Source organism: Sander vitreus, chromosome 16 (genome assembly GCF_031162955.1).
Source record: "Sander vitreus isolate 19-12246 chromosome 16, sanVit1, whole genome shotgun sequence".
NCBI classification, from domain to species: domain Eukaryota; kingdom Metazoa; phylum Chordata; class Actinopteri; order Perciformes; family Percidae; genus Sander; species Sander vitreus.
This window is the reverse complement of record NC_135870.1, coordinates 21,841,143-21,853,649: the sequence shown is the minus strand read 5'-3', so window position 1 is coordinate 21,853,649 and position 12,507 is coordinate 21,841,143. Positions and strand designations below refer to the sequence as shown.

Here is a 12,507-nt window from a genome sequence, read left to right as displayed (position 1 = left end):
CAATCAAACAAACAGACTCCCACCTCTCCACAATGGCCAAGACCAGAGAACTGTGTAAGGAAATCAGGGATACAATTGTAGACCTGCTCAAGACTGGGATGGGCTACAGGACAATAGGCAAGCAGCTTGGTGAGAAGACAACAACTGTTGGCGCAATTATTAAAAAATGGAAAAAGTTCAAGATGACGGTCAATCTCCCTCGGTCTGGGGCTCCATACAAGATCTCACCTCGTGGGGCATCAATGATCATGAGGAAGGTGAGGGATCAGCCCAGAACTACACGGCAGGACCTGGTCAATGACCTGAAGAGAGCTGGAACCACAGTCTCAAAGAAAACCATTAGTAACACACTACGCCGTCATAGATTAAAATCCTGCAGCGCACGCAAGGCCCCCCTGCTCAAGCCCAATGTCCAGGCCCTTCTGAAGTTTGCCAATGACCATCTGAATGATCCAGAGGAGAAATGGGAGAAGGTCATGTGGTCTGATGAGACAAAATAGAGCTTTTTGGTCTAAACTCCATTCGCCGTGTTTGGAGGAAGAAGGATGAGTACAACCCCAAGAACACCATCCCAACCGTGAAGCATGGAGGTGGAAAGGGGACAGGACGACTGCACCGTATTGAGGGGAGGATGGATGGGGCCATGTATCGCAAGATCTTGGCCGACAACCTCCTTCCCTCAGTAAGAGCTTTGAAGGTGGGTCGTGGCTGGGTCTTCCAGCATGACAACGACCCGAAAGAAAGAAGCATCTCAAGGTCCTGGAGTGACCTAGCCAGTCTCCAGACCTGAACCCAATAGAAAGTCTTTGGAGGGAGCTGAAAGTCCGTATTGCCCAGTGACAGCCCCAAAACCTGAAGGATCTGGAGAAGGTCTGTATGGAGGAGTGGGCCAAAATCCCTGCTGCAGTGTGTGCAAACCTGGTCAAGAACTACAGGAAACGTATAATCTCTGTAATTGCAAACAAAGGTTTCTGTACCAAATATTAAGTTCTGCTTTTCTGATGTATCAAATACTTATGTCATGCAATAAAACGCAAATTAATTACTTAAAAATCATACAATGTGATTTTCTGGATTTTTGTTTTAGATTCCGTCACTCACAGTTGAAGAGTACCTATGATAAAAATGACAGACTTCTACATGCTTTGTAAGTGGGAAAACCTGCAAAATCGGCAGTGTATCAAAAAAGTATTTAGTCAGCCACCAATTGTGCAAGTTCTCCCACTTAAAAAGATGAGAGAGGCCTGTAATCACATTGTAGGATTTTTTATGAATTTATTTGCAAATTCCTCGGGAAATTAAGTATTTGGTCACCTACAAACAAGCAAGATTTCTGGCTCTCACAGACCTGTAACAACTTCTTTAAGAGGCTCCTCTGTCCTCCACTCGTTACCTGTATTAATGGCACCTGTTTGAACTTGTTATCAGTATAAAAGACACCTGTCCACAACCTCACACAGTCACACTCCAAACTCCACTATGGCCAAGACCAAAGAGCTGTCAAAGGACACCAGAAACAAAATTGTAGACCTGCACCAGGCTGGGAAAACTGAATCTGCAATAGGTAAGCAGCTTGGTGTGAAGAAATCAACTGTGGGAGCAATTAGAAGAAAATGGAAGACCTACAAGACCACTAATAATCTCCCTCGATCTGGGGCTCCACGCAAGATCTCACCCCGTGGGGTCAAAATGATCACAAGAACGGTGAGCAAAAATCCCAGAACCACATGGGGGGGACCTAGTGAATGACCTGCAGAGAGCTGGGACCAAAGTAACAAAGGCTACCATCAGTAACACACTACGCCACCAGGGACTCAAATCCTGCAGTGCCAGACGTGTCCCCCTGCTTAAGCCAGTACATGTCCAGGCCCGTCTGGAGTTTGCTAGAGAGCATTTGGATGATCCAGAAGAGGATTAGGAGAATGTCATATGGTCAGATGAAAAATTAGAACTTTTTGGTAAAAACTCAACCCGTCATGTTTGGAGGGGAAAGAATGCTGAGTTGCATCCAAAGAACACCATACCTACTGTGAAGCATGGTGGTAGAAACATCATGCTTTGGGGCCGTTCATCTGCAAAGGGACCAGGACGACTGATCCGTGTAAAGGAAAGAATGAATGGGGCCATGTATCGTGAGATTTTGAGTGAAAACCTCCTTCCATCAGCAAGGGCATTGAAGATGAAACGTGGCTGGGTCTTTCAGCATTACAATGATCCCAAACACACCACACGGGCAACGAAGGAGTGGCTTCGTAAGAAGCATTTCAAGGTCCTGGAGTGGCCTAGCCAGTCTCCAGATCTCAACCCCACAGAAAATCTTTGGAGGGAGTTGAAAGTCCGTGTTGCCCAGTGACAGCCCCAAAACATCACTGCTCTAGAGGAAATCTGCATGAAGGAATGGGCCAAAATACCAGCAACAGTGTGTGAAAACCTTGTGAAGACTTACAGAAAACGTTTGACCTCTGTCATTGCCAACAAAGGGTATATAACAAAGTATTGAGATGAACTTTTGTTATTGACCAAATACTTCTATTCCACCATAATTTGCAAATAAATTCATTAAAAATCCTACAATGTGATTTTCTGGATTTTTTTTCTCATTTTGTTTTGTTTTCCCACTTACAAAGCATGTAGAAGTCTGTCATTTTTATCATAGGTACTCTTCAACTGTGAGTGATGGAATCTAAAACAAAAATTCAGAAAATCACATTGTATGATTTTTAAGTAATTAATTTGCATTTTATTGCATGAAATAAGTATTTGATACATCAGAAAAGCAGAACTTAATATTTGGTACAGAAACCTTTGTTTGCAATTACAGAGATCATACGTTTCCTGTAGTTCTTGACCAGGTTTGTGTATATATATATATATATATATATATATATATATATATATATATATATATTACGAACTTCAGTATCACATTCATGGTAGTCAAACCTTGTAACCGTGTAAATGTCACAGTGGATGATTCTATAATCCCCAGTCTATACTGAGAGAGGACAGGGTTTCTGTGTGGGAGAAGGAGTGATTTAAGTTTGCAGGAATGTTTGATTGCTGCACCTTTGAATAAATCCTTTAATGGCAAAATTAAGCCCTTCCTGTCCACATCCGGATATGTTATCTGGCTCTAAAAACAATCAATGATGCACTGAATAAGATCGCTAAACATGCTATGTTTGATGTCAGGAAGATGTCCAAAGTATCATCAGTTAAAATAAAAAAAATAAATAAAAAAATCTGTTCTTGTTAATTGTATGGCTGTAGTTGCCAGAGTATGTGCTCTGATACACACAGGCTTGTTATGTATATGCTAAAGATGCGTGTTTCAGTATGAATGTCAGTAACCACATTTACATGGATACTAGATCTGATTTTGAAGTGAAAGTGTGATGAATGGTCTGTCCTTCACAACTACATGTTCTGTATATTATGTGGCCTCACCGTGCGACTGATTAAATCCCTGTAACCTTTTGAAAAGGGCAGGAGCAGTATGTGCATTCCATCAGTGGCCTCTAATTTGAGGAATGTGGTGCACACTTCTCTACGCCGTGCAATTACAAGACATTATCCAATTTGACTACTTTGATTACAGTTTGTGCATTGAGTATCTTAAGCACAAAAAATCTTTGTGCTTGTGAAAACATGCCGGTTCACCATAACTAGGTAGGCTTTCCCACACAACTTCTAAATTTTTTCAAATAATTACGATCACAAGGGCATGAACGGTGACACAGAGTCACACAGAGCAAGCAGACGTTGGCACAGCTCCACGGTTATGCGTTTTATCTACATCAGTGAACTCCCCCGAGGACTGCCTGCTCTCCCAAACCCTCACTCCGTTTCAATATGCAGCAATACTGGGTTCCTGGGGCTGCAACAGCTGAATGCATTATTTCCCCCAAAAGTAGTGCTTGAAGCAGAACAATTTTAAAGTAGAGCCTATGGCTGCAATGCACGGCATGATGTCGCAGAGCAGAATTACAGTACAGCTGCAAGCGCTTCTGTAAAATTGCATAGAGGCAGGATGGGAAACGAGCTGCTTTACTTAAAAGCATTTTCCACAAAAATCAGTGTGTATATGCAGGTTTTTTTAAACGCGGGGAAACCCATTTAAAATAGGTGATAGATTCCTTTCCCATCAACAGTAGACGACTTTGCCTTTCTGTTTTTTTTTTTTTCGACTGGTGTCACGTTTGACGTTACAAACTCGCTGGAAAACAGGGCTTAATAAACAGTAGAAAGCAGCATGAAGGCTAGTGACTTTTCATATCTGTTACTTATTCAGTCTCTCTTCAAACTTGGTGCCGACTTGGTGCCGTGGCACGAGATGACAGAAGTTAGACGGAGGAGACGCACATCATAGCATTGTGCCGGAAAAAGGGCGAAAATTAGCATGTCTAGCCGGGTGAAATACCTGTGATTACTACAGTCATTTCATCCGGGAATGAATGCCAAATGTATCCTTTCCCACTGAAGACAAAAGCCAGATGTTAGTGGGGGGGTTTTTTGCCAGTGGGAAAGCGGGTTAATAGGAAGCGATCAAAAAGGGACATCTTCTAACCTTGGTGTCATATCTCAGGTGCTTTACATGTGCCCTTTGCAAATCTGCATCAGTTTAACCATGTCCACTTAAAATCAAACAACATGGAACCAAAAGGAAGCACCAAAGCATCAAATTTACAATTTAAAATATCAGTTTACAGTGTAAGAGTGTGTGTGTGTGTGTGTGTGTGTGTGTGTGTGTGTGTGTGTGGATTAGTACAGCTTTGAGGGAAATGGGGAATGGGTAAGTGGGACTTTATCCTCAACGGTATGTGCTGTACCTTCTCTCTTCATGCCCATGGCTAAACACTTCTGGTAGCGGCAGTACTGGCAGCGATTCCTCTGGCGCTTGTCAATGACACAGTCCTTGTTGTCGCGACAGGTGTAGCTCAGGTCTTTGCGCACCGTCCTTTTGAAAAAACCTTTGCAGCCCTCACAGCTGTATACTCCATAGTGTTTACCTGAGGAGGGAGAGAGGGAGAGGGAAAGGGAGAGGGGGGGGGAGAGAGAGAGAGAGAGAGAGAGAGAGAGAGAGAGAGAGAGAGAGAGAGAGTTTGTCTCATGCATGTAGAGAATAAAATCTTTCCGAGTCATATTTCCCCTTCTTGTCTCAGTGTCTTACAGTCTAACTGACACATGAGGTTGTCAGTTTGGTGACAGCGCCACAGCCTGATAGACCGACACATTAGTTCTGTCAGTTGCTTATCATTGTTATCGCCTGTCTGCGACCCAGTGACCACTAGAACAGCAACATAATTATAAAGTGCACTGCCAATTTAATAGCAGGTTTAAAAAAATAAATAAAAACTTTACAGTCTGAGATAACATGCAGCAACACAAACTGCATACAGGACCTCGCTTCTGAGGTAGGGAAAGACGAATTATGATCAAAGACCTAATAAAGTGGACTGACTGTGTGCATGGGGGTTATGCTGAGCTGGCTGGGGAAGAAAAGAGGGGGCCTACTGAAGGCAAGCTGCAGGGGCGGGGGGGCCCTCATGGATTGGCGTTACGGTACTGTTCTCACATCATGTGGTGGTACGTCTCTTTCTCCTGTTCCTTACAGCTCTTTTTTTGTTTTAGATGATGGATGAAGGCCAGTTGCATTCCTCAGGGTTGCTCAAACAGTTTCTTTGTTGGCTCTGGTCAGACCACCAGAGAAGATAAATAAAGCCTCCGAGCATCGCTAAATGAAGCATGACTTGGTATAAAAGATTGTTTTGATTTTCCCCTTTGGGACCATGCAGCATCGATGACGCAGGATGACACTGAAACTGTCCAAGGAATTAGATATCCAGCCTCATCCTGGGGATGAAAACCTTTCCCATGAGTGATGGGTTGTTCCTGGTTTCCCTCCGACGCAGAGCTTCTCTACTTCAGTCAGAGCTGAACTGAGGTTTGGTTTCGTCAGACCGTACAATCTTTTGCCTCATGATGTCAGTTTCTTTCATGTGCCTTTATGTTGCCAACCTCATATGCATTTTCTCAGGAGTGGCTTCTTCCTGGCCTCCTTGCCATTTAGCCCAGATTTGTGAAGAATTCCACTGACTGTTGTCCTTCCAGAAAGATCGCCCACTGCAGGAAGCTGCAGTATGTAGTGCTGCCAGAGCGGTCCGTGGGGCTTTTCTCTGACCAAAGTTCATCTGTGGAGGTTTCTCAATGTGGTCAGAGCATCGGCTCTGGTAAGATGCATGCTAGTCCCACTTTCTTTTAATTTGGTAATAATAGAATCTTGTGTAATCCCAGCTGTTGAGTAACTTGCACACAATTCTTCCCTACATTAGACTTAAAAATACCCTGGAATTCCGGGTTAGGCTTTGATTCCACGTTTAAACAGTCATCATCAAAAACTAACGGTAGTCATTCCATCTTTATAACTTTAATGTATTAATAAGTGTTCATTAAACCAATTTTGACATTATTATTTGTACAGATGAGTTACAAAATAACTTAAAACTGTTTTTAAATGAAGCTGTTACACCACCAAAAAAAAAGAAACTTAAAAGAAAAAACCTTCCTAAATGCATTGTACACTTTTAACTCTTTGATTCTTTAAGTAACACTTTCAAACAAATTATCTAGAATAACGCCATTTTAATGTAAATATTTTAAATTCAATGATTTGTCTTTATTGTGCCCTGCTTCCTGTGCAGTGTGTGTGACAGAACACATTCAGTGGGTGTCCATCACAGTCTGATGTCACTCACCTGAGGAGCGGTCACCACAGATGGCGCAGATGTGTTTGGTGAGCGACAGGATGGTGCCTGAGGGCTGGGCGGGCACCTTCATCACGCCGTTGAGGCCCAGCGGGGGCTTAATGTCCTCCGTGCTGCTGACCGAGTTCATCGGAGAGTTCAGCTGGAACATCAGCACACACAAACACACACGCCGACAGGTCACAAAGCAGCCCCCCTGAACTTCAAACGGGCGACATCATACACCCCATTACACAAGCCTGTCACAAAACTGAGCTGGTGCTGCATAGTTAGCGGATGACAGTATCTACTGAATAAAAGCCAGGTCTGCTCTGGAGACGAGAGAAGGCTTGATTGGACACACAAACAGGGGAAATACATGGGAGTGGAGTTATGTCACGCAAATTGTCATGAACAATTTGCTAAATGTAGAAAGTGAAAAGCATATTATGACTTCTGATACTTAATACAGATGGTCAGCAGTCCCAGCAGCGGCTCTTTTTGCCCTCTTCCACTGCTCCCTCGGTCTCTCTCCTCCCTCTTGTTCCCCCTGTATTTTAGATCTAAATCTGGCGCAGCAGGATCCTGCACCACTCCACCCCAGGAACTCTTTTATTCATGCTCTCAACAAGCCCCGCTGGCTCCCAAATGTTCAGCGCTAGCATAACTCCACTGCAAAATTCAACAGTACAGCAGAATAAAGAGACTGCATTTGTTTTAGCAGAAGTGCAACTGCAGCCTTAAGTCCTCCTTCAATTGCTGCCTCCCTGTCTCTCTGAAAAGAAAAAAAAGCTTAAATTCATGTCAAAGTGACCTCTCTTCGCCTCTTGCTAAAAGTAGAGAGCAAGGGGAGACTAATGATTATAACTAGCACCATGCTGTTCTCAGAGGAGTCAAACGTTGGGGGGCAGGGTGGGGGGAATAAAAGAAATATATTCAGACAGGTGGATCCCCTGCTAACACACTGCCAAGTGCAGAGAGCTAAGAGACAGAGCAGAGTTGGCAGAGCAGCCACGTGGGCTCAAATAGCCAAACGTGTTTTCATTAAGTTACCACATATGAGACATGTCTGATAGCACAAACACATCTTGGCTCTAAATTTAGCAGAGAAGCCCTGTCTCTGTCTGGAGGGATCAGTCAAGATGGAAGAACAATTTTGTTTCTATGACAATGAGACACAAACATGATAGTCTAAGAGAGAGCCGTGTTTACAGTGATCTGACAGAGTACATTAGCTTCAAAGTGGAGGAACATAGAGAAGTATACATCACTTTCACAAAGATACAGTATATAAACCACACAGCCACAGAGCACATATGGATGTTGATGATGTGGCTCCAAAAGTCTGCCTAGAGCATATTTATGTATGCAATTATGGATTCTTTTTTAAATACTGAGTATTCTACAGATGATTCATATAATATATCAAGTCATCGGCTAAGATTATTTCGAAAGACCGTGCTGCAATATGTTTGAAGAGACGAAACAAGAGTTGGATTTGGTGTACATAGACTGGTGTGTAGCTGTGCATGTAAAAGTTAATTAGTTGATTAACTGATTAGTCGATCGATAAAACTAATTCATCGCTTAAGTTCTTTATCAAGCAAAAACTGAGATGGGCATTTTATGAATTTCTATACAAAATGATGAATACAAAAATAAAACTACATATGTGTACATGTATATATGTATGTACTGTATGTATATATGTTTGCATGTTTTGGTATGAAAATATGAGAGAAATTAAAGGACTACTTCAGCAATATCGTACTTCCATAAAGTTAGGCGGTACACAGATTAAAGGCTGACATATCTTGACCTTTAGTCCCTTGTATTCTTCCTACGCTTCCCATAATGCAACACGACAGCATCTTTCATTAGACCATCCCTGCCTCGTAAACATGACAAAGCTCCTCCAGAGCCACAGAGGAAACACATCACTGTTTTCACAGGCTTTACTGTATGGCACTAACATCTTGAACACTTATAGCTACAGTGTTTCCTCTATGTTGGTTTGAAAATAGCGGCCCGCCAAGGCAGAATTTCTGCCGCCATGGTATCAGAAATAGGGCAGACGCACAATGTCCAGTAGTCGCGGTTGCCTTCTTTTAAGTTGTCCTGCCTGTTGGAAAGCCTGTCCATATATATGCTAAAAAAAATCCCAAAGGAAACACTGAGCTAAATGTATGAGTTCTCAGAAAGTACCAGGATCATTAACCTTTAAGATCTAGTATGATGTCATAAGGATGAGGCAGCTGCATTGACACACACAGACACACAGTAAAGCATTTACATACAGTACATAAATATACATGCATGCACAAGAACACTTAAACAGTTTGATAGATTGATAGATAGATAGATCGTTAGATAGATACTTTATTGATCCCCAAGGGGAAATTCAAGCTTGCACATAGACACAGATATACCACATGAACGTGCATATGTACACACAGCTTTGCACACCCAGCAGCAGTGTTTCTCATTTCACCTTACACTTTGATATTTGGTTCTTCTTAAAACAGCTTCAAAATTAGGAAAATGCATAACATTCTTGCCTGAAGCTACGGTATACAGCTTACATTGAGTAAAATATTCAAAACCATGGCGCTTTACCATCACATCAAATAGAAAATTCTAGATGTATTCTGCATCCTTCTATACACTTTCCACAAAATTCAGCATGACATATGTGGTGTCATGGGAACTTGACTTTGAGAAACTGACTAGAACTTCTAATACAAAGCGTATTAGGAGTATACGAGTGTTTGGCTGCATTTGAATGATGGATCCACAGGTGGGTTGAGTGGGTTGAAAAGGTTAAAGAAAGCCCTCTGCCACATGAAAATGCTCAATTCACACCCCGACACCCACCCCTGGCCTGCTATTCACACCCCGTTTACACAAATACACATTGAACTAGATGGAACACACGCATAAAGCTTAAGCTTTGGAAAAAAATATGAAGATTATTTTTAGGTTATTATGCTGCAGAGCTTTCCATGTGGTATTTTATACATTATTTTATTAATAATACAAAGGGGAAACGGGTAATCAAGTGGCCATAGTTTATACTGAAGTGATAGTAAATGTGTCACTATCATACATCATTTAAATTAATAGTAGACACATAGCTAGCTCACCCAGTAAGAGTGTGCCCTTTGCTGCGCGTCACCCCCCCATCTCTCTCCCCCTTTCATGTCTATCCACTTACAAATAAAGGGAAAAAGCCCCAAAAAATTATAAAAAGGAGTACAAGTACAGCAGTTGTTATATATGTTGGCAAAATACTGCCTTGTGCAGGAAAAGCCTTCCTTGCAGGGGATAAGACGATTTTTGGGACCGTCTCCAAGACACAAAAGCAACGCTGCATCATTTATTTGGAACCAGTTTCGGCGGCATGTGCACATACCCACATCACTGCATATTCATCCACATACACAGACAACATGAGGTCTTACCTCAGTAAAACGCCCGAGTCTAGTCTTTTCCCCTGCAGCGCAGCTCTAACAGCGCTGTCTCCTTAGCTGATATTGTCTCTATCAAACCCTCTGTCTGCCTGACAGAAAAGACTCTTCCACTCACAGTCTATTTTCAGGAAACCTGCAACTCAATCTGAGCAACACTGCTCCCCACAGTGGGGTGGGCACCCTTGGGGGGGGCTCTTTCTTTCTTTTCTGCCCATGGCAATGGAGGCAAGGCGGGGGGATTAAAGTGGCTCAGGACTGGTTCTGGAAATAGAATACATGCGCCCTCCTCCCCTACAACACACACATGTGACCCTTCACAGGGAGGTATGCCAGCTGTGTGTACAGTCTCATCGTCTTGGGAAACCCCTAGACAATCATCCTTTAGGAGGAATAGAAGGCTTGGCTTTCAAACTTTTACAGCGTGAGGGAGAGAAACCATCAAGGACTGCAAATGTAGGACATAACATTCCCTGCAGTACAATGTACAACACGAGCGCCTGAAATGCTCCAGCTGAAGAACACCATTTCATGTGCTGCAGGTGTTGCGCAACATATTGTGGAGGACATTCGATTGGTACATCCAGTACAGTCTGCTTGCGGGTGTCAGATTCTGCATTGAATTGACACATGTGATTATATGTCATGTGCCACCCGCTGGCTTCGACGTAATGATAAATTAATACTTCCTCAAAAGGGTGATAGCTCTAAAGAGCCGAGGTTGTAGCTAAAAAGGTTTAATATATGGTGATAAGCTGCATTGATGAATGGATGCGCTCTAAATCTAATGCTGAGAGTGAGATAAATAAACATCTTTTTATATTCTTATGAAAAACACTACATTTATGAAAGCAGTAGAGTTTTGGTTCGGTTTCATAAAAACACACAGAACAATAAACCATGTTTTCTGGAAGCTTTGGCTACAACTAACCTGTATTGTCCTTATAGCTTTATCTACCCTTAATCTTTCCATTGATCTTAATTCAAAAAGTCTCAAAAAATGGCAATAAAATGCTCATCGCAAGTTCCCAGTGCTTGCATTGTCTGAGGCACAGTCTGAGACACAGTCTTAAACTCAAAGATATTCAATTAACAATAACAAAAAAGATTGAAACGCAAAACACAACGACAACAGAAGCTGGAACAAGCAAATCCTTTGATTTAAACTAAAAAGAAAGACAAAATCTTTCCGTCCTTTAATTTTCTGTCCACCAACTAATTGATCAATCTTTTCATCCCTACTTTATACTATGCCCACTGGCCACAACCACTAATATAAGGAGTCATTTAGTCAACTACATTAATATATATAGAGGCCAATCAGCATATCCCATAATAAATAGAATACAATGGAGGGCAACAATCAGCCCAAGTGTCTCATTTTAACAAAACACAAGAAAAATGAGATATATTCTCACCAAAAACATATAAAAGTATCGCTGTGAGTCGGCTTTGATTAGGTGTCTGTCTCAATCAATCAAACTTTATTTCTGTAGCACATTTCATACAAATCAATGCAACACAATGTGCTTCGTACAAAAGCGACAAAGAAACTTTGTGCAATTATACAGAGTAAAATATATGCTCAACTCTAATTTATTTTAATAGAAAGAACAACCCTGGTGGCAGAACAGGCCTTTTAAACTATTAGTATGCTATGACAACACACATGGTGATGAAAAAGAAAGAAAGGAGTCGTCCCTCGAGTGAACAGAGGAGAAAAGGGGAAGAAGAAGAGCAGAGACAGTGGAGGCCTCTGCTTAAGACGCGCTTAGCTCGATTCAGAGTCAGAGCACAGACTTTGCTCATAAAGACACTTCAAAAGCAGACATCAAATCCTATGCACCACCCTCATGTGGAACTTCAGTTGCTTTCCACTTCAAGGGCACCTTTTTTTAACGCGGAGAAAGTTATCTTCAACAGAATTCTTTTAAAACACCCTTACAGAATTCCTTTATAAGGCTTTCCATTATGCAGTGGCACAACATGGCCAGGAATAGAACGCTGTACTCCTACTGTTACACGTCTTATACCGCAAAACTCTATCACTCACTGAACCACGATGCATTTGTATAACCTTAAGTTCAGAATCACAAAAGGATTTATTGCCAAGTAAGTAGCACTTACAACAGATTTGCATTGGTTGTTGGTGCATACATAAACATATTAAAAAGGTAAATGTAAAATAAACAAACAATAAATACAGAAACAAATAACACATACATAGAACTATTTAACATTAAGAAAAAAAAGAGGCTGTATGGATTAGTGCAGGATGAGCAAGAGCCAGAAGGTGT

General features: G+C 41.9%; 1 protein-coding gene across 2 annotated transcripts in view; it reads right to left on the bottom strand.

The window, feature by feature from the left end:
• Positions 1-12,507, bottom strand: part of rxraa (retinoid X receptor, alpha a) — a 117,052-nt gene that overhangs the window by 23,800 nt on the left and 80,745 nt on the right. For both annotated transcript variants that reach the window (XM_078271695.1, XM_078271696.1), the window contains exons 4-5: positions 6,756-6,906; positions 4,830-5,009 (exon numbers count right to left, since the gene is read on the bottom strand). In XM_078271695.1, coding sequence (XP_078127821.1) covers positions 4,830-5,009; positions 6,756-6,906 — 331 coding nt within the window. The remainder of the gene's footprint in view (positions 1-4,829; positions 5,010-6,755; positions 6,907-12,507) is intronic.